The sequence below is a fragment of the Zonotrichia leucophrys genome, chromosome 1A (genome assembly GCF_028769735.1).
Source record: "Zonotrichia leucophrys gambelii isolate GWCS_2022_RI chromosome 1A, RI_Zleu_2.0, whole genome shotgun sequence".
NCBI classification, from domain to species: Eukaryota; Metazoa; Chordata; class Aves; order Passeriformes; family Passerellidae; genus Zonotrichia; species Zonotrichia leucophrys.
The window spans coordinates 1,335,754-1,358,512 of record NC_088170.1 but is presented as its reverse complement, the minus strand read 5'-3'; the positions used below and the strand labels follow the sequence as shown (position 1 = coordinate 1,358,512).

At 39.3% G+C, this 22,759-nt stretch overlaps 2 protein-coding genes across 9 annotated transcripts in view; one reads left to right on the top strand and one right to left on the bottom strand.

Annotated features, from left to right (window-relative positions):
• The window catches only part of LOC135459031 (solute carrier organic anion transporter family member 1A2-like), a 41,502-nt gene extending 21,433 nt beyond the window's left edge, over positions 1-20,069 (bottom strand). The window contains exons 1-4 of one of the 7 annotated variants that reach the window (XM_064734656.1): positions 20,006-20,069; positions 9,158-9,294; positions 7,138-7,199; positions 4,442-4,478 (exon numbers count right to left, since the gene is read on the bottom strand). In XM_064734656.1, the coding sequence (XP_064590726.1) occupies positions 4,442-4,456 (15 nt within the window). In that variant the 5' untranslated portion in view covers positions 4,457-4,478; positions 7,138-7,199; positions 9,158-9,294; positions 20,006-20,069. Of the gene's footprint in view, positions 1-4,432; positions 4,479-4,581; positions 4,785-7,137; positions 7,200-9,157; positions 9,295-20,005 lie in introns of those variants that run through there. The other 6 variants (XM_064734631.1, XM_064734679.1, XM_064734671.1 and 3 more) reach the window with 6 other exon arrangements.
• On the top strand, positions 5,404-11,222 carry IAPP (islet amyloid polypeptide). 2 transcript variants are annotated; one of them, XM_064734721.1, is made up of 5 exons: positions 5,614-5,974; positions 6,065-6,150; positions 6,376-6,472; positions 6,611-6,745; positions 10,734-11,222. In XM_064734721.1, exons 2-5 carry the CDS (start codon positions 6,126-6,128, stop codon positions 10,921-10,923), a joined length of 447 nt encoding a protein of 148 aa, XP_064590791.1. In that variant the 5' UTR covers positions 5,614-5,974; positions 6,065-6,125; the 3' UTR covers positions 10,924-11,222. The 2 variants fall into 2 exon arrangements, with proteins under 2 accessions (XP_064590798.1, XP_064590791.1); XM_064734728.1 differs by lacking the exon at positions 6,065-6,150 and having other exon boundaries at positions 5,404-5,974.
• Positions 20,070-22,759: the final 2,690 nt, after the last annotated feature.

The window sequence follows — 22,759 nt, the reverse complement described above, 5'->3', positions numbered from 1 at the left end:
CATTCTCTTGCAGCAGTTTGCAGAGAAGAAAAAAAAATCTGTTTTTTTAAAAGTGGGATAGTTCAAAAGAAAACTTAGTTAAAAGTTAGGCACTGCCTCAGGTGTGGCAGGCTGGCAAGAACCTGTGTGGAATTCTTTTGGAAACCAGCAGTTTCTCTAAGAGGTGAGTGATTTCCTTTGCTTTGCATTTCCCAGCGATTCACCTGCAGTGGAACAAGTCTGGGGAGCACAGAGGGTGGCTCCTGGTCTCACTGCACCTTCTGCAGATGTCTGTGCTCTCTATCACAGATGCTGGGCTGGGGAGGAAGGGGTGGAGAGTTCTCACAGTTACTAAATCAGAAGCAGCACTTCCACACATGCCTAATTCCTCTCTTTTTTCCCCTAACAGGAGCATTTAGGGAGACTTCATTGTCATTTAATAGGTATGGGGTGGCCAAATTGAGGCCTTCCAGGACCTGGACGGAGCCCACAAGAAAGATGGAGAGAGACTATTGACAAAAGTATGGAATGACAGGACATGGGGGAATGGCGTCACACTGACAGAGAGTGGGTTTAGGTGGGGTACTGGGGGGAAATTCTTCCCTGTGAGGGTGGTGATGCCCTGGTACAGGATGCCCAGAGAAGTTATGGATGCTCCATCCCTGGAAGTGTCCAAGGCCAGGTTGGATAGGGCTCTGAGCACCCTGAGATAGTGGAAGGCGTTCCTGCCCATGGCAGGGGGTTGGAATTGGATGAATTTTAATGTCTCTTCCAACCCAGGCCATTCTATGGTTCTATAATTCAATATATTCACCCTGCCATTCCTTTCAGCAAGGCTTTTTGTTTTGCTTTGAAATACACATGAATCCAACACGTTAGAGAATTCCCTGCACTATGACAGAAGAGGCAGGTGTACATTCCAGCAAGATCTTGGAAACCTGAACTACTTTTTCTACATTAATTGCTATAGAAAGAGACTGAGGATAATTAGCACAGCAGGAAGCAATGGATGACTTGGTTTACCAGAAAGGAAGAACAGTAATTCTATTCCATATTCACATTTACCATCAGCACGGTTTACAGCTCTTGAGAGTGGCATTGATAACCAAAAGGGAGTCCTGCCTTTGTTTTTAATTCCTGGAAACAGGTTGAAGGAGAGACAGGGGAAATGAAAGTCAAAAAGTTTAACCTTCTGTTGTATTCAAAGGTAAATTTTTGGATGCAATTAAAACTCTATAAACTGTGAGTAAGAATGGCACTAGGAACTAAAACTCCCCAACCACTGGGCTGTCAGTTCTGCCTTTTCTGATCTAAACATGGAGTTTATTTCTCCTGTTTGAGGGGTTCCCAGCTACAGGCACTGATTCAGCCCAGGCTGCTGAGCTCATTCTCACTCATTCTCACTGCAAGAGTCCTTGCAGGCTACGTCACTGCCCTGTCAATGGCGTGAGCTGAGTAACAAAATACATCATAAAAGTTGGTTTAAAATACTCCTGACTACCCAAATTACTCCTTTTCATTTGCTCATCAATCCCATGGATGGACACTGTTTATTTCTTGAATCATCTTTTTTTCCTCTGGGGGAGAAATGAGTAACTTTCCACCTCTTACCTCTCAGCTGAATCTTACATATTTCTTCCTCAGGTTTAACATCACTTTTGGGATCAACAGGAACAGCTCTTTGTATTTTTATCAGCACTGGAATGGCCCACATGCAGCAGGGGTAACAAAGAAAGTTGTGCTAGCAAAAGCATATTTAATAAAACACTATTTGAACAAAGCAGTTACACACAGCTTAAGTGCTAACAGTAGAAAAATCGCAACTTCACACACACCAGAAAGTGCAAACATTGTGGTTTGCAAACGAGAAATACTGGGAAGAGAGCATTATGGCCAAAATTTTCAGACTTTGCCATCCAAATGTAAAAATTTAGGGAGCAACCAAGGTTCCTATCATTATCACTAGTCTAGAGTGATTTTTACACTCCCTCTGATGTTCCACATAGGTTTTAGTTCACAGAATTCACATAATGACGAGGTTGAAGGAGTCCAACTAGTTCCAATAGTGCTGAATAATGTCCTGATAACCAGGGCAGTCCTGGAAATTTTAGGACATAAAAAATGACAGCAGAAAACCTGATTTACTCTTCTATTTAAATATTTGGCATATTTTGACTTTTTCAGAGGCGCTGACACTATCAATGAAACCTCCTTTTTATGCTTTACTTTCGGAAAATTTTTTGCTTTACTTTTGCAGCTTAATTAAAAAAGATTGAAAGGCTCCTAAAATTGCTAGAAACAATTGCATTTGCCATTGTGCTCAGCTTACGTAGCAGCTAAAAGCTGTGACACAGGCACAGCTCTGTGTCATTACTGGGAATGTTTACACTGATGGATGGTAATGCTGCTGCTGCTCTGATTGCTGGTTTATTCCAAAAACTGAAATAAGTATTGAAATAGTTGAAATTTAGATTGTAAGTTAATGACTAAACCTTTCCGTTCTCCCTTTTGGTACAACAGGGCAACTAATCCAGCAGTTATTCCCACACTTCCAGCTCCTGGTAACTGAGCAACAGGGTAATTTACTGGAGACCTCTGCCTCACACATCTGTGCAGCAGCTGGGGAAGTGCCTGCACCAGGGAATGTGGCTCTGACACTCCCAAATGGGGGGGATACATCCATTAGCAAGAGTCTTAGTGTGTCTTATTAATGTTATTAAGCAAATGTAGAAATCAGCCATTAAAAGTGGGAACCAGCTGCCCAGCAGGTGCCCAGAGCAGCCTAAGAAAAAGATAAATGGGAGAAAGAAGGAGACAGCCTTCAATCTCTCTCAATATGAGAGTTGAAGCACTTCTGGTGGAATTAATTTAATTTGCATTTCAGCACCCACAGTGTAAACATCTGCACCTGAATGAGCCATCCAAGGCTGCTTTTACAGGCAGGAAGGAGAAACAGGCACAGACATCTAGGCTGGCTTAGACTCCTGCATGGAAATGGCACTGGGATGGTCTCTGCTCACCTGGCATTGAGGGACACAGGTCCCACCGGTCCTGGGGGGACAGGAGAGCAGCAGACCCTTGGGACAAGGCCGCTCCCTGTTCCTCTGCTGCCAGTGCACAGCATGGACAGCATTTTGCAGCTCCAGACACTGTGTGGGCAGCTCCCAGAAGGAATCAGGGAACTGGAAAAGCAAGTCTGCTGGGTTGTTTCTGAACCTCAGTTCTGGCGTCACCTAACCTTCTTATAGGCACAATTCTTCAGACAAGTCTCTGCATAAACACTTAAACATTTTAGTATAAATATCTAAAATTACCATTACTACTCAGAATAGAATTGATCACAGATTTCTTTAATAAGAACACTTGATTTTCTTTGATTTTCTTTTTCCTCCGGCTGATACAAGACATGTCAGAGAACTCTATGTCTTCAACAGCTAAATGTTGTCATGCAGAGGAATAAAGGGCTTTTTCTAAGATCAAGGTAAAGGAACTTTGTCAGTGGTAAAAATAGCTTTCCAGCTACTCATTGAATGGTACTAACAGTAAAGTATTTCATGCCAGCATCTTGAAATTTGAGTTATGAACTGTTCTGCTGCCAAAGAGATTCCACAATTCAATATTCCATTCCTGTTTGTGCAGGAAAACACTTCTGCTGCTTAAGAGAACTTGCAGCAGGAGCTGCAAAACTTTACTTTTGTTAACTTCACATGTGACTAATTGCTGGAGAGACTTCTTGCTGACCCTGCCAAGATGCTGTGCAGCCCAGGAGGCTGGCAAAGCTCCTGGGACATCATGAGCCCACTTTCATTTCCACAATGCACTCAAGAAGCAGCCTTTCTGTTCTTCTCTCAAAGCATTAGTGCCTCCCCCCCAAGTCTGCTTTGCAGGACAGTGCAAATGGAATTTGGGATCAATATTTATTTGAAAATTGGTATTTCATTTTATTTCTTTCGAGCCATAGCTTGATTCAAGTTTGATACAGAAACCATTCACTTAAATGCCTTAAACAGAAGAGATTCTGAGGACTGAGTGAAGTTTTTTAAAATCTTAAACACAAACTTATCTATCTATTGTTTTTCAGGATTTGAAACAGCATCTCTCACACAGGCTGAGCATAAAGACCTCTGCTGAGTGTCAGTGGCACACAGATCTCTTTCCACCCAGGAAAAAGCACAATAAGGCATTGTCAAGTTCAACATCCAAGCAGGGAAGATTGGCTGATGTCAATCCCCAGGCAGAGTACCTGTATAATTGTTTTCCAGCACAATACACTCTCTGTAAAAGGGGTTTAATCATGCCTTCATTTCAGAGGAGCAAAATTGCCAGAGTGAAATTAACACCAGAATGTTATTTCATCATAGTCAAATTCTACAGTGAGTCTTTGGAGAGATAAACTTGTTTCAGATGTGGCACAGAACTTACTGTCTTGGTGAAGATAAAATACTGCACTTACTTCTCTTACCCTGGGACTGTCCATCCAGAGAGGGAATATCAGGAACCTGGTGAAAAGAAGTAAATGATCATATAAAAACAGAGAAAAAATATCCAGCAGTGGCACTCTTAAAAAAAAAATAAATAAACACAACACACAAAAAAACCTACCCCAAAACAACATCTACCACAATCAACAAAATATTTTGTCACTTTCTAGAGCCTCATTTGCAGGCTGTTGTAATCAAGTTGAGAAGTTACTATCCCAGTTAAATATTTCTTCTGTATTCACCTCGAGTAGCCTGAAGTGAGCCAGCACTGGAACTTGAGCCATTGCAAGGAAAAGCTGCTACTACAGACTAAACCAACAAAAAAGGGGGTTTGCAGCTCAGGCAGTGCTCTTGGCACTGAAGCACTTCTGAACTCTGAATTTGTGTTCTTGGGGATAGAAAAGATGCACATGGTAACTTCTCATCACACAGAACTTTTGCTCAGCTATTGTGCCAGAACCTTGTCCTTTATAAATAATTAAAAGACTGATTTCCAAAGGCGTTGGGGTACCTAGAAAAAGCTTAGGAAACAGAGGGAGAAAAAATTGATTTGCCTAATTTCCACTGAAATCTGAGATAAATGGTTCTAATCTGTATCCTTAGAAATCTGCAATTAGATAATGCATTGACACTGGATTTAGTCTATTAAAAGCTGTTCATTTTTCCCTGAACCATACTCAATGCATACTGGAGAAATAAATTTCCACAGGTAGTTTTATTCTGACATTTCCTCACTTTTCAATCCTAGTCTTTGCCTCCTGAAAAGTATTAATTGACTCAATTTTCACTCACGACGAAGAACCCACCTGTGTTAGTAAAACATGAGATTTTACTTTCATAGTGACAGAATTTTCATTCACATTTAGACCTGACTGTAAAATGTACATGATTTCTACCATGTTACCCTGAATGAGAACTCTAGCTGTCAATTTAAACAACTTTCACTCTTTCCTTATTCGTCATACAGCTTCTCTCCCTTCAGACACCTTTTCCTCCTGATCTATATTCTGCAGCAAACCTCCACAATTTTAACTCTTCCATCTTTTCCCGAGATATGTTTTCCTGCATTTCAATTACCAGTGGCCTGGAGTTCGATTTGCTCTGTAACTTTTGTTACCTTATTTAGCCCTCGACAAACACCCACAGGGAATATTAGCTCAGCAGCTCATCCGAGCTGTAAAAGTGAGGCTACGTTTGTGATGTGCAGGATGCCACTGCAGCACCTTCAGCAGGGCACCCTGCACAGCCCAGGTGAATATTTCCTGATGCCCTAGTGCAATAATGACCCACCTGCCTCTGCTCCTCTCTGTCTGCAGGCACTGGGACTAACGACAGTCTCTCTGTGCTGCCTGATGTCAGAGCTGAGAAAGGTGTCAAGGATATATAAGAGGCAGAAAGGAAGAGGGAAAAGGATTCTCCAGAGCTAGGTGCAAGCGTGGAATTGTTGCATGCACACTTCTTGCTAAGCCAGAGGGCTCGCTGGCTTCTCCAGTTAGATCTGTGGCCACAAAAAGGTAAATAATTTCCATTTTCTCTTGCTTTACCTGCAGTGCAACAGATGTGCTTTAAAAAGCACAATATTATTAATCAAGAGCGTTTTTCAGGAAAAGGCAACTAAGACAACTTTAAAGTAAACAGCACTGGGGACCAGGATTTGAGACTGGGATGTGTCAGGAAATGCAAACCAGAGGTAAGGGATAGGATTGAAACTGCGGGATGGAAAATGAGCATTTATTCCTGAGAGCTCTATTTCTGAGACTGAGTTGTGTCACTAAACTTGAGGGGATCATTTTTCTCACTCCAGCCTGTGAAAAAGACTAGCTGCTCTTGGTTTAGGACAGAATGGGCATCAATAACAGGACATGCTGAGGGGTATTTGGGTCAGCTTTCAGTTTTGAATCATTGTTCTTTGCAGAAAGTTTGGCAGGAAAGATGTGCAACCTAAAGCTGTCAGTTTTCTTCATTGCACTTTCTGTCACTCTGAGCTGTTTGGAAGCTACACCTATTGAGAGGTGAGTAACAAATAATCATGTTTATTTCCCTTTAGGGAAAAGGGGGTTCACAGTATTGCATGAGTTGCTTTTGCTTTCATGTCTCAAATATTATAAAAATAGAGTTATTCAAGCTCACTGTTTTATTGTTGCTCAAAGATTGCTGTCTGTGGCTGATGATCTATCTGATGGTACTTCCAAGAGACAAGGATGGATGTTGCCTGTAATGTCACAGAATACACTCCCAGGACTTAGTGAGGAGATGCCAGAACAACCAGCAGCAAAGACAAAAAGGTATTGATTTTCCCTTGTTCTTCCAGCCATATCAGATTGAACCACGGAGCAAACTTTGTCCCAGTGATATCCTGCTACTTGAGAGACTTCAGCTGTTTTTCTCAAAAAAAAAATTTTTATTATGAATTATATTATTATTATATAATTTAATTATTTTTATTATTATTTTTTATTAAAATACTAAATATTTCACACTAGATAGAGTTTACTAATACTAAAATACTTCTGCTAAATAGAGTTTGCCTGTAAGCATAAAGATCAGCTTTCCTGTAACATAAAGATCAAAGCATTCAGGGTAGAATGCGAAATCCAGGGACAAAGTTACAAATCATTTATTAACTTTGCAATTATAACACTTTCATAAATTACAAAGGCTGCAAATAGTACAATACCTTGAGAGGAAAGGTGTATTTTGTAAGTGCCTTCCTTTTTAAAAAATGTCAGATTTCCAAGCCTGAAGAGGAAAAAAAAAAAAACAAACAACAAAAACATACTCTTCTTAATAATATTACTGCTCTGCTAGAATGGAATTATTTTACAGGATAAATGCTTTCAGTAATTAAGCAATTTTTTAAATCACAGAATTAAACATTAATTTAATCATGGGAAGAAGGAAAAGAAGAAATTGGTTCTGATATAATTTTACTTGTCTGAAACACATTCTCATTTATAAATTAATAAATTCAATTTCAGGCAACTTTTTAATGAATGAAAACCATTTCAAGATTTATTTGCAATTTTTACTAAAACATAAGCAGCACTGAACTATTCTACTTTTCACAGAATCATCAAGGTGGGAAGGGAGTTTCAAGTTCATATAGTTTTGTCAGGCTTTTGAGTGAATTTCTTTCAATGACAATTCTGTTATAGATGAATTCAGTAAATACATATATATATGTTACCTGTTCTTCTCTCTTTGAATATATATTTTAAAAATACTATCATATGAAAAATTTTATATCTTCAAAAGTATTTTTATAACAGAGATGAAGTTGTCACATTTTTACAGCTATCACTTTAAAAATAAATGCAAACCCCCCAAAATAACTGTAATATTCAAACACAAGGCATCACCCTGAGGAGTGTGGTGTGCCTTATCTGCTTTTCTGGGGCCTGGAACCATCTCTCACTGGGTGAATTGTCTCCTGGCAGCAAATATTCATTTAAAGCTAAAGGGGTGGTGGGTTCAGCCAGGCTGGACCTGAGATAGAAACCCAGCAGCTCCAGGAAGGGCCGGAGTTCTCAACTTGATTTTGTAGCTTTAGTGGAAAAGAGAATTCTGGCTCCACAAACAAAGCAGGATCTCTGGGAGAACCAGCTGCTGTTTGAATCTTGTATGTTAAAGGCTTGATAAAACCAGTAGAAATACCCATGAAAGTCAATGAGAGGTTATATAAAACCCTGTCCAACAATTTTCTTTTAATGTAATTACACATTTAAAATATTAATTGCTTAAAAATTGCTGCAAATCTACTAATGAAGAACCAGTATAATACAGATGTTCCTTTCACAGCTGCTATTCCACTTGGATTCTCAGATCAACACAAATAACTTCAAAGGTTATATGATACTTTAGATTATAGATTTAAAAATCGGTAAGCAAAGAAATATATTGGTAACTGCTCAGAGCTTGAAACTGGGATATTGTTGCTCTTCACAGTAAATTTGAGCCACAAACTGGTGTTTAACTCATGCCATAGCAGCATGAAGAAGCCCAAGAAAATAAGCAATAACTCAGTAAGCAATCTCAGCAAACCAGTGTATCTGTCTGAAGGAACAACACAGCAGTCCAAGGAACAAATCTGAAAACCCAAGCTCCCTCAAGCTAACACTTTCATCACAATTTAAAGAAAAACCCTCATGCTACATAAATTTCACATGGAGTTCTGTAAATGGTCTGTTGGTTCAGATCATAGAATGTTATTTTTAGATACAGATTCCTCCTTGGACACTCTTTTAAAGTATCATTCAGCAAAATATTCTCTCTCACCACAAAAGAACTTCCAAGTTGCTTTTTTATTCCAAAAAAGATGTGAGACAGTTTAGTCAGAGCTAAGTGCTAGAGACAGAGCTGAAAACCATCCTAAGTGGCACTGCTGCCTGTCACCATGATATTTTCTGAAAAATCCCTTCACTAGGATTTTTTTTTCTGGGAAGCTCCAGCTTCTCCCTGTTTTGCTGCTTTGGAGAATTGTTTATCCAGCATGTGAATTGTTTTAATGACCAATTAGTCCAGCTGCATTGAGGCTCTGAGGAGTCACGGGTTCTTATTATTCATTCTTGTGAAGCCTTCTGATGTATCCTTTCTCTTTCTTTAGTATAGTTTTAGTATAGCATTCTTTAATATGATATTATATAATAAAATAATAAATCAGCCTTCTGAGAACTTGGAGCCAGATTCTCATCTCTCACCTTGTCCTGGGGACCCTCACAAGCACCACAGCTACCTCTGATCAGATGTGGGGCAGATGGGAGAAAGCCTTGGGGTTTAGCCCACTTGGTGTGGACTGGAATATTACCAGTCCCTTCAGGGAGAGCAGGATATGATTCTGTGGAAACACGAGAACTAAATGAATGTTAGTGATCATCATTATGTTAGTAATCCTCATGATATCAGCAAGAGCTCTAAATAGATTTAGAAGTTCAGCTGCAAGTTAAACATTTAGTCATTGCTTTCACTTAGTGTCTTACCTATACTATCATTACAGGTTTTCTGGCTGTCATAAACTGCTGTGCAGGATATCAATAAAAACGACATATGACTGTTCAGGTCTCTGCATTTGAATAACCCCCATCATTAACACTGATAATAGCACCCAGCACAAGGATTTTTTTCAGGCACAAAGTAGGTGGTGGGAAGATTCTAATGTTCCTGTATTTGTGCACACATTAAAAGAACTCCCACATTAGCAGAGCTGAAGTGGCTGTGAGAAGCAGCACACTTGATTATCACATTCATATCTTCGTAAAAAAAACCCTTTACCCAGGATTTTCCTCCTGGGAAGCTGAGAAGCCTCAGAGAAAAAAGAAAACAATAATTATCTGATTTGCTTCTCCTGTGTTTTTCTGCTTTGGAATGCATTTGGAGATTGTTTATCCAACTGGTCATTGTTTCATTGGTTTCATGTGAATTGTTTTGACTCAATGGTCAATCAGGGCCAAGCTGTGTCAGGGTTCTGAAAAGAATCATGAGTTCTCATTATTATCTTTTTAGCCTTCAGTAAGTATCCTTTCTGTATTCTTTAATATAGTTTAGTTTAGTATTCTTAATATAGTGTCTTAAAATAATAAATTAGCCTTCTGAGAACATGGAGTCATGTGGGAATACGTAAAATCAGAGGGTTTTGGGAAAGCTGCAAAAAGCAGGCCTCAGAGACAGCAGAACTGTGATTAGAGCTAAGCAGTAGCCATGAGATTTGTCAGCAGAAAAACTATGTAAGAAGTAGAAATGGACAAATAGAACAATGGTCTGTGTATTAGCGCTTGTCTAGAATAACTCCCTAAGCTACAGAAAAGTTTATCTAGTGAGATATTAGTAAGTTTGAAGCTCAATGGAGCTCTGTGCATTGCATCTTAAGGATTACAAGCAGGTATTATATTTGAAATAAGCAAGCTTTGTTTTAACTAAAGGGATGTGTGCTTATAGTGGTTGGATGGAACTACTGTCAGTGTGCTTTTGCTTTGTGTGATTGGTCAAAAAACTTTTAAAGTAAGTTGTAACATTAAGTTCTTGGTCTGCTGCTTGGGGTGTGAGCTGCTGGCACCTTCCCATTGTCATAACCTTGGAATGAGACTGATGCTGGAAAATAAACAGCTCAAGGCACGTTCCTAGCAGTAGCAGTCCCATCCCATTGGTGATTTGCACATATACCACCGGCCGGCGATAGAGTCAGATTCATCATTCCTCCCTTTGTCTGGGGGGAACACAAATCCACCACGCCATTGCTCTTCCCTTGGCTAACCCTGGCTCTCTGTGCCCACCTGGCAGCCACCATCTGGAGAAGAGGAGGTGCAACACGGCCACGTGTGTGACCCAGCGCCTGGCCGATTTCCTGGTGCGCTCCAGCGGCAGCGCGGGTGCCCTGTACCCCCCCACCAACGTGGGCTCCAACACCTACGGCAAGAGGGACGCGCCAGGGCTGCCGGGCACACAGCCCCACAGCCACGCACTGCTCTAGGGGCTGCTGGAATGCTCATTTCTAATGTGTCGGCAACCTCTTGGTGGTTTGTTACTTGTACAGTCTTAGCAGTGCCTTGTTTTCTCTGTGTGTGTGTGGTTTATGTTCACCATTCTGCTGTGCAGGTGCCATGACATGTATAGGCTGCTCCTTCAACTCCATTAGAGCTCCAGAAATCTGCTTGGGAAATCCCTTTGTAAAAATTCACCATGATAATAAATGGAAAAGTAATTGCAATGAGGTTTTTTTAATCATTATTATTATTATTAAAAGGATGAAAAAATAAACCATGATGTGTATGTCTTTGTAAAGTTCCTAATTAAAGAACAACAAATGCTCTTAATTAAACAAGAACAAAATAATCAACAAGAACAAATATGTTCTTAATAAAGAACAAGGAGTATCAGAATGCTGGCAAAAGTGATGTCCTAATGAAAGTAAACCAGAGGAACCTTCTGGTTCTGAACCATCTACAGCACCTTGTTTTGTACAGCTGCAGGAACAGCCAGATGAGAAAAGACGCTGCATTGTGCACCATGGTCATGCAATTATGCAGTTTCCTGACTGTTCTGTATTCACTATGACATGCCATAAGCAAAGAAACTGGTCTTGCAGCATAGACTTCTGTGCCTGGTTTAAGGATTTGCAGTTCTTATGTAAAGATGGTATCAGTAAAATGTAAGCATGATGAGCATGAGTGCTTTTTAATATGGCTAAGATAAAGCTCTGATAACAATCTAGCAGAAACTCCAGTCCCTGGAGTTTCCTTGAACCAGAGTTACAAAGGGAAGAGAAAAAAGCAATGTATAGAACTAAAATGCTTCATAGAAACTCAGTAATTTTTTCCAATGGCATACTTACGTTGCTACCAAAATCCAGGGAAAGTATTTCACAGATGGGCAGACCTTAATCAGAATCTGACAGTGTTAATTTCTCCTATCTCAGCCCAGGATCAGCGCAGGCTAAAAGCCTTTAAAATTCTTTATTGTTAAGCAAATTTTGATAGAGGTGACATCCTATATCATAGAAATGCCTGGTTTGTCCACACTTTCTTAAGGAAGGGCTCACTGTCATCTGAAGAAACATTTTTGTCCAATTATGAAAAACATTCAGCAGAACCTTAGTTCTGGAGAGGCAAATGAAAGTCTACTTATTGCCTTCAGCTGGCTTGTTTCTGTTTTAAAGTATACCTCCAAATAGAAACATTTTTGCTGAATTTAATGATAAATGGCATATTCACTTCATTTCACAAAAAAAAAAAATGGAAATAAAAATTACTGCACAGGATTCCTACTCTAAAACTGTTACTAATTACTCTCTTTATGGAGGAAAGTTTCAACCTTCATTAATGTTCTAATTAGTGATATCAATTCTGAACTTTACTGAGAAAACTATTTATATGGTATTAAAGTTGTCTAATGTTCCTGCCAGCTTGAAATGCTTTCCATCCCAGTTACTTTTGAGTTATGTTGCACACACACTGTGTGCTTAATTTGTGTTTCAGTTAGAATATTCATGTTTCAGAACAGAAACAAGGTGAGAGGAGGGCTCTGAAGTGTCACTGTGACACAGTTTGTGCAGAGGAGCCACCAAGTGGAGCCTTCCCTGGGGGTGGGTGCTGATCCCAGCCTGGAATTTGGGCAGAGCTTTTGTATTTTCAGCCACCATTTGACAAACCCAGCAAAGCTCAGGCTGCCCATGCACAGGGCCAGTGCAGCTGGGGACATCCATTTCTGCCTTCTGCACTCCTGAATCTGCTGGGTTTGATACCAGCATCTGTTTCACATGGCCAAACTCTTCCAGAAACACAGAAAGATGGAACTCTATCCCAAATTCAGTGAAAGCACTGAGAGAGAGAAGAGGGGACCATCTCACCTGTCCCCAGCTCCTGTGTCTAACCAGCTGTCAGTGCTCTCCTGCTATTCGGTGGAGGAAGAAGCTTCTTCCAATTCATCCCAGCTTAGACATCTATTTTAGGATGGGATTAATCACTCCTGAAGTGCCTCTATTTCTTTCTTGGTGATAAAGAGTGTCTAGACAATTAGCTGAAAACGAGCACTTAACTTTCAGATAGCTGGAGTTAGTGACAGGAATCTCATCTGCATTTGGTATCAACTGCTCAAACTCAAATCAAAGGGAAAAAATTTGGTAAAAAAAACCCCACACCACCAACACCTCAGACTCCAAACCACCTTTTACTCTGAGCTATGTTAGCTAATTCATCAGTCAGAGCAGCTTGAGAAACTCCCCCAGATTCTCTGGAGAACACAGCTCTGCTCGCCTTCCTCAGAGAAGAAGGATCTAGCCATAACAAGCCTGGATGCAAGCACAATCCTGAGCAAATGAGCCAGGAAAAGAAGGGATTTAAAAACTAGAAATTAATTAATTAATAAAATAAAAATCATGTTAATAGTAATTTATTAAATAATAAAAAATAAATTATAAATAAATAAATTAATAATTAGTCAATAGTAAGCATTTAAGCATTGCTTCATCAGCTCTGCAAACAGCATAACCAGAATTTTCAGAATATTTAAGAAAAAAAAAAGTGTCTCTATGCATTTTTTTAAATCCCAGTATGTATTTCTCAGCTTCCTCAGGGATGTAAATATTACTTGAGAATCCAGCTTTACATAGTTTGGGTTCTTTTTCAATTCATCTGGATTCCCTATATCTTCCAGAGAACATGCAATCAAACAAAAAAATACAAAAAGAGGAAAATTAAGAATACAGACAATGAGATAAACGTGGCTATATTCCCTTTAAAAAACTAAAAATACTAAACCTCTGCTTTTTAGTATGTTCTATGAAGTTGTGTTTTAAAAAAAACAGAACAAGGACATAACATTGAATTTCATTAAATGAGAAGGGGAAGAGCAAAAGTCATCAAACAAGCAAAAGGATTGTTAAAAAAAAAAAGATTGTAGGAACATGAAGAATGTTTTAAATGCAGTAGTGGGCCCTAGGGTCTAATATTTCTTAGGAACTATGACAGCTTCATAAAAGACAGGATTTATATTTTCTCATGATGAATAGAGTTGAGGAAAGAAATTGATTTCACTTGCAAAAGCTTAGGCTAAAACTAAGAAAGCACACAATATTCATGAAATATAAAATGTATTTTCCTGAACAGCAAATTTGGAATCAATAGTTTCAATTACTATTAAAGAAATTGGCTATTTTTCAAGTAAATAAGTCTCTTGATGAGAGTTTTAAACACCAGGCTGACAAAGCTTCCTTTTACTGGGAAGCTTTAATTTAATGGAATTAGTCTGGAATTTACTGAATGGCTTTCACTATTTGAAAGGTAATATATTGATAGCCTGAATAAAATGCTTTTCCTGTACTATCTTCAGCAGCTGCCATCTTCAGCCTCCAGATTTATGCTGGCTTTGAGCCAAGGAGCTCAAAGCTCCTTAACAAATAAAGTTTGGAAGGTGTGATGGACTCCTTGCTCCCAGTTATAAGGTTTTTTACAATTTTTACAATTTTACATTTGCAATTTTTACAATTTTACAATTTTAAAATTTTACAGTTTTGTAGCCTGAGCTGGTTATCCCACAGAACAGGGACAGCTCTGCACCCTCCTGCAGTGCAAAGAGCAAAAAGCTGGGTTTAGGAATGCCACATCTCCCTGCCCTACACAGAATAATGGCTGAAGTCACACAAAACTGAATCTCTCCATGGGATGTGACAACTTCTGTCCCAGTCATCTTGCTCTGTTGTTCTGTTATCTCTGTTTTTCCACACTCAGAAAAAATCCCACACTGAAAACCAAAATATTTTCGCGGAGCTGTGTAAGGCTCCAGAGCCAGACTAAAACTCAGAGCTGAATTCACCATTTAAACTCAGCTTCAGTTTAGGAACACAAATCTGGATGCTCTAGTTTTCCTGAAAACTTTAGACAAATTGATTTCCTGCTGCAATTGTGATGAAAACTATTTATCCTTTAGTAGATTCAGTTAAGAATTCTTTCTCTAACTAAAAAAACTACCTTAAAATCAAAATGTTAACAAAAAAAGTCTCAAACTAGGAATTATACATGCCATGAATGTTAAAAGTCATGTCATCAAGAGCTCACTAAAGAACAAGACAGTGATGATAAAACAATAGTTAAAATTGCTGTTCATTGTGCAAAAAATTATCTCCTTGAATGCTAAAACATCTGAATAAAAAGAAAAAACTCAAATGCATTTTAATCCTAACAATAGGACTGACTTGAGTAACAGTCATGCCATAAAGTCACTATTTCCTAGAAATGCTTTTAAAAATACAAAATAGGTTTAATTACTCAAATTAAGAGTCTTAGATCTGCCCCTCCTATAATAACATTTTTCCTCTCCACCTTAAAAGACTCTTTTTGATCCTGCATTGGAGACAATTAAACTGTTTCTTATAGGACTCTTTTACAATATCCTTATTGTAAATAATTATAGCACAGGTAACCTGAGATCTGCTGCAGAACAGCTAGTGACATTTATTATTTTGCTTTTCAAAAGGGATTAATATACTGGAATGCATCAAAATAATTGGAGTTGTAATAAATAAGTCATTACCCAAGTGAATTTAAATAGCTGGAATTAATTTTAAATGAAGTGCTCCTCAATAGGATTACGATAGCATTAAACCCAGAACGTGCTTATTATTATTTACACTCCCAACAGAGGCAGATCAGGTTTTTTCAAACAGAATCAGTCCTTATTCATTGAGCAGCCCCTTTGGAAGGAGCCAAAGTGGGACTTGCTTCCACTGGGGAAATTGTGCTAAAATTTCAGCAGCCTGTGGATGATTATCAGTCCAGCACTGAGGAGCTGGACTGCTCTCAGAATATGGGGCATTTTTAAATATCATTCATTTTCAATATCATTCTGTGTTGCATGTCAAACGAGCCATATAACAGAGAAAAGGATTTCTTGTCATTTGTCTATTGGCTTGTTTTGCAGATGGAAGAAAGAAAGGGGTCATAAAAAGGAGGAGGGGATAAATAATGTTAAGGTTGCAAAATACATAAATTCTTTGTCCATGATCAGCAAGCTACTGGCACTCATTTTTTTATTTCCAAATTGCCTGCTGTGCTATGGTACAGGAAGGAGAGAGGTAAAACCAAGATTGTGGGGCAGAGTATTCTTTGCCTCAGTGAAAATACAAATCTGAAGCAGCCTCATACAGGAGGAGATGGTCAAGAGGACCTTCAGAGGAAAGATTTTTTTCTTTTTTCCTCTCCCTTCTTGTTTTGGGAAAGTTTGAAGGGAGGAGAGAATCAGTGAACTAAACATTGCTGTGAAAAGAGCAGAGCACAGACAGGAAGAGATAACAGAATGTTTTCCAAACCTGCACACAGAGACTCAGTCACAAAAACAGCCTGACCTGAATGTACAACTCAAACAACATGCACAAACAGCATGGATCCATCTATTGAGCACATAAGGCAAAATGGCACAATTTTTTTTTTTTCCAACACTGAGGCCAAAACCAAAATTTTGAAGAAGAGGATGGACACTATTTTGTCGGTTAAAAAAAAATTTGTGGCCAAAAGTCACAGAGACTTTCAGGCTCGTATCAGAGTTTTCAGCCTTAATGAATCTTTACTCTCCTTCAAAAGCATTCCACCACAGGTTCAGGCAGGTATTTCATAACTCCTTTAACAAACTGGAGAGCACATATTTCTGGTGTGATTTCTCAGAAAATAATAATTTTGTTAAGATCACTATCAAGCCATGCAGTGCAAATCAGAATCATGGGTTATCCTGAGCTGGAAGGGACCCACAAGGATCACTTGAGTCCAACTGCTGGACCTGCACAGGGCAGCTCCAAGGATCCCAGAGCATTTTGCAAATGCTTCTTTCTACAAAACCTGGCTAGAATAAAACATTTGTAAACCAGGAAAGAACTTGGGTCAATTTAAAACCCTGAAGCAGAGTTATTTCAGATCATCTGCATCACTAATAAAAGCAAACCTGCCATTTGTGGGAGTTCTGCAGCAAAAGGGCCTTGGCACTCAGGACATTTCAGCACACCCTGTGTACATCTCTGTGCACGCACAGGGTTAAACACAGCACAGCACAAAATCCTGCAGCCTCAGGTAAATAGGAATTCTCTCTTTGCATTTCATTTGTGGGAAAACACACTGAAGTTCCCAGGTTCTGCTGGGCCTCAGCTGACTAACCCAACATTTTATTATTTATAGAAGTCCTGCCAGAACTAATATTATTTTTTATTATTTTATTTTATTTTTATTTGTTTTCTTTTTATCTTTTTGACAAATTCTTTTTGTCAAAATTCTCTATGATGAATGCCAAAAAAAATAAGAATATCAAGAGTTTTAAATCAGGACACATTATTGCCTGCTTTGGGAGGTGAGGAAGAGTGAGATAAGAATAATTTATTAATTTATTGTGATCACTGCCCTTGAAGGTAAAGTAGGAAAAAATGGAGGAAAACATGATTCAACTCAGGAGGCACCTAATCAGCGGCCTGGAAAATATGCCAGAGATGTAAGTGAAAACAGAGAACACCTAAGGTAAAGGGATGTCTAGAGCTAACTTTGGCATTTTTGAGACCAAAATGCATCTCAGGGACTCACCAGGCCAAGCAATAACACTTGGGGCTCACTCTCAGGACTCAAAGAAGAGCATAAGCTTTGAACAGGATTTCTACACAGGAACTAGCTTCATTCATCGGGAAAAAATCTCATTTTCTTCATTTAACCATCATATTAGGTAACAGGTTAGAGTAAAGGCTGCAGGATTTAGCTTGCTGCTGCTAAACATTTACAGAAAGAATCAAGACTGTGCATGGTTTAAGAAATTGTTTTCTTTACCCTCAATTCAGCATGGCAAGAAAGGCATCAGCCAATGGCCATAAATGTCACTGCTTGTATATTAGACCATATTTATTGATATATCCTGGAAGGGACTGGAGATTGGGTGGGTGACTAATGCTTAGGGTATAAATTGCTGAGAGGAGAAAACTGAACATATCTGTGAACTTCCTCCTCACACAAACACATCTGTCACATTCTGATAATACGAACCTGCAGTTCTAATCAAAACTGAGCTGAACAATGGTTTTTAATCCAGATATCTGCATCCAGTGCATGTTCACTCACCAAGGAAGACTCCTGAGTTTGTTGGCTTGTACTTCCACAGAACTAAAGAATTACAGAACTGACATTAATCTCTGTGGCATCAGCTTTTCTTGTGCCTGCCATATCCCATAAAATCTCTTTTTTCCCCCTCAAAGTTTACATAATATCACTGGAAATCAAATTATCTATCAAATGAGTTGCCACAGACTGCGAACTTATATGCTGGGTGCCACTGTGTGCCTCACAATCTCTCTCTGAAATACCTGTTTGAAAATTGCCTGTTGTTTCAAACTGGAAAAGATAAGCTGGAGAAAAGGCCTAAAGAAACTGTGAACCTGCCCCATTGTTTTCCACGGTGTTTCACTCTCAAACCTAATAAACGCTGCTTAATAAATACTGTTAATAAAGGAACACTGTTAATAAATAAACACTGTGGCTATAAGCAGGCAAGAATAAGGACATAAAAGTTACAATGGTGGTGGGAATATGCTTATAAAGCCATTTTCTTTGGGTAACATGTTTTGCTGCAGCTTGGATTTTAGAGTACTGTGGAATTCTTCTCTGCAAAACAGCAACTTTGATAGTGAAATCTGCATAAGTCTCCAGACTTCTCAAAGCAAAGCTGAGTACCAAAGTCACACACACCACATATCAGGCAATGTTTGAAAACAAAGCCAGCCCCAACAAAGCCTGAGTGCACAAGCAAAAGATAAAGCAGGAATGTTTTCTCTAAGGATATATCACTCAGTATCACCCATTATCATTCTGTTTAACCCTTTATTGCATCTCCTTGTGTCAGTCACTTAGATGCTCTTTAAACCTCTGTTTCTCCCCCCACTTTCTTTTATAATACATATATATATAAAATATAACACTTTTACTTTTCAATGCATTAGTTTTGCATTATAATTATTATGCACTTTTCAATTTTCAATGCTATTGCTGCAGCCACAGAACACTCCCATTGCACTTACCTAAGCTATGCCAAATATGCAATAAATAGATGTAAGAGAGCTTTTCCTGCTGGAATTTTCCCCGCTGTCCTGGCCTGATGGGTTTCTACTTGAGCTAGGTCTTATGAGCTCTGAGAACTTCTCACACCCCAGATAGCCCAGATACTCTGAATGGCATAAAATCAATAGGGTGGCTTTTGAGGTAGTGTTGGAAACAGAAAAATATTTAATAAAAGATGAAATAATAAACTTCTTATAGATAAAAACTGAGTTTGGGGCAAGAGGTTTTTTCTCCTGCTAAAACAAACCACACCAAATTAATTTTTGTTGTTGTTCTTTTCTTTCTCTAGTGAGATTACCAAGATGGGACTTCTTGGCCTCTGTCTAATTGGACAGCCTCAGGTCTGAGCTGAAGTCTAAAAGGTCCTGTGAACTTTTTGTACTTTTGTACCTTTATGACATAGTTTTACTAAATTGGGAGAGAAATTTTGGGGCTTTTGGCCTTTTTAAGCAGACAAACAATAATTTAGCTACTCTATTAACAGAGAGCACATTCCTACACTGGCCCTGCAGCCTCTTCTAAAGAGCCATGGCCACTGTCCTGCTCTGCTGCATCTCAGCACAACCCTGTCACCTGAAATCCATAAATCACCTGAAATCCATAAATCAGGACCTCCTGGAACAGCATCCTGCAGCTGCTGCTGCCCAGGGAATCACAGAAAACAGAGCTGGCCAGACTGGCTGCACACCTGAATACAAACACACAGCTGGATTCACACGCAACTGAAATACAACCCAAAGGAAAGGGAAACAGCATTTTTCTAGTGGAGCCCAGAGCAGCATCGATTCCCACAAATGAGGCTCAGCCTGAGCTACCCAGGGAATGATTGCCCTGAGCTGTGCTGTGACAGGAACACAAAAAGTCACTTGTGGTGGGAACCCAGTGCCCTGCTCACCTCCCCACAACTAAAACTGACCCCTTCCCCCTTTCTACCTCCACAGCAGCAGCTCCTCAGTGCAAGCCATGGTCACCCACACTCACCCCTGCTCCAGCTGGCTCAGAACTGGCTGAGGAAGAGCTGCAGCCCCTCACTGCCCCGAGTTCCTCCCTCCCTCCCTCACACCCAGGTCCCCTCTCTCCAGCAGAGCAGCTCGGTGCTCCAGCTGCTCATCTCTCTTTCAAAGAAAACTTAGGAATAAAAGCAGCTGGGAGGCAGGAAGACAGCCAAGTTTGTTTGCCCTTGAAAGGAGGTGGTCACACACAGAGAGAAAGGCAAAATGCACAGAGAACTCCTGAGGAAATAAATCCACCCTGCTATCCCCTCTGCATTAGTCAAAACCCCACACACTGGGCAGCAAGAGACCATGGTGACAATCCTCAGGTACATTTCTTTAGTGCTTTCTCAACACGTGCAAAGGAAGCCCCAGCCTAAGGGCACACATATTGCCAGGAGAAAACACCTCAACCATGGCCCAGGGTTCCCTCTCACTGTGTGTAAAAGTAACACTGAGAGTTTCACTTAGTGCCAGAAACTTCCTCAGATTATAACGGCAACTTCTATAAGCAACAGGGTCAGCAGCGAAGGCTTAAAATAAGTTTCAGAGACAAAATGTGACCATACATATATGTGCACATTTGCAATAACACCCACAGGCGACTCCTGCAAACCAGCAGGAGTGTATTTCTACAGAATGAAACTTTTGGGAAACAGAGAAGACAAGGGCTGAATACTTGCTGGCAGGAAAAATGTGGTTGTTTTTTTTTTTTTCCCTGAGGTCACCCCTAAAGTGTGAAAAACAGAGCCAGAGAAGCCTGGTTACCCAGCACTTTCCCTTGAAAATCTCAGATGCTGGCAGCTGGAGGCTGTGAAGTGAAAGGCAGGGACACCTCCACAATGTGAACCCTCTGGCTGAGGGGAAAACCTCCAGGAGCAGGACAAAGCAGAGAGGGAAGCACAGTCTAATTCTCAGCTCGCCTGTGCTTCATCCAGCAGGGCTCTGAGATACTCTTCCATTTTTGTGTAAGCAAATTGAATCAGAAAGTTTCCTTACTGAACTAAGAGTCCACTAATAAAAGATTTGCTACAGGTTAAGGGACTGATTCCCTGAATGAAATACCAGCAAGGTATTACCAGAGAAAGGAGAAATCAATATAGAGGAGAAAAAAGAAAAAGGAAAACAAGCTGAAATTGAGAACAGTAATCTAATTCTTCAGCACATGATCTGGAGAACAAAAAGATACCCCAGAGGCTGTTTTTGTACCCTGAATACCCACAGTAAGGGCAAGAAATTTATACTGGTCAAGACAATCAATGGATAAAGAAAGTGCTAATCAGAAAACTCATGAGCAATTAACTAAAGCAAAAAAAAAAAAAAAAAAAAAACTATTCACACTGAGCTCTGGAAACAAACAAAACAAATGGTGTAAGTAGCACTGCAGTGAGTCAGGGTTTGGAAATAAATAGAAATATTTCTGCCATAGCCCAGCATACACATTTCTCAGCCTTTCCTCACAGGAGCAGTGTCCATCCTCTGACTCCCTTGGTGCCTTCTCTGGACTTGTTCCTGCTTTAGCAGGTGCTGCTTCCTCTTTCTACCCCAAAACCCATGAAAAATCTACATGGTGCATCAGCACTCCTGCATCCTATCACTCTGACAGTCTGCAGTCACTTGCTGCAAATAATAAATAAATAAACTCTTTCCTGCCTGAGATTTGGAGCAGGATTTAGGCACCAAATGAGATGCAGGATGGTAAGGAAATATCCATCACAAAATGTATTATTATAATGATAATATCACTTATTATTTATTATGATTTTTGATCATCAGTTACCTTTGAGTAACCTTTTTTCACCAAAAATACACCTGGAATTGTAAGCCTCCAATCCAAACAGTCAACAATAAGCAATTATTTGGTTTATATAGTTTTGTTAATACTTTTCAAATGTTCAGAAATAGTCTCAGCATATTTTATTTTTCAGCAGTACTCTCTGGCTTTACACCTTATTAATATACAATGTGCTATATACTTATTTTCTAACACAAACTATTTCAAAAATACTCCCATGAATATATGCTATGGTAAATCACATTTCTAAATTGACATGTACTTAAAATGTGATGAAACTTTTATAAAATGTGAATACTTCTTCCTCTGAAAAATGTGATTATTAAGCAAGGGCCTTAGGGTGCCCAACAAAGTCAACAAGTGTTTTGCTTTTGCTTTAAGCCACACAATTCTCTTATTATTCTTTGCACTGAAAAGAACACTGTTTGCTGTGTCAACATAGCAAATGTCCAACAGTAAATACTGGAGCATATGAAATAGCAGATTTATTTGTCAAAACACTTTTGAGGAGAAAGGCTTATTTGTGGATGTGAAAAGACCAAGGGACACTTTCCAGTTTCTCACTTTTGGTGGTAATTCTAAAGAGTAATACCTAAATAAGGTAAGCACTCTCAGAATCAGGTTGGAAAAGTTGTGCTACTTAACACCCTTGTATTTTTTTTTAATAATATATTGAAAAAAAAGGAAAATTACAGAACATTTAAAAGCAGAAATCTGTTCCTTGACTGTGTAAACGAAGGTGGCTTGCAGCCAGAAGAACTGTGATGCTTACATTCCTGACTCACTCCTTCATTTTGCCACCAGTAAATCCACAGGCATTCTGTGTTTACTGGAGAATCTTTTCCAAAAATGATAAAAAACAAATGCAAAAGTTGTCTGTAACTTGAAAGAGGCTTTCTAAATGTGGATTTTGCAAAGTTAATGCCCATATTATTCATACTTACATAA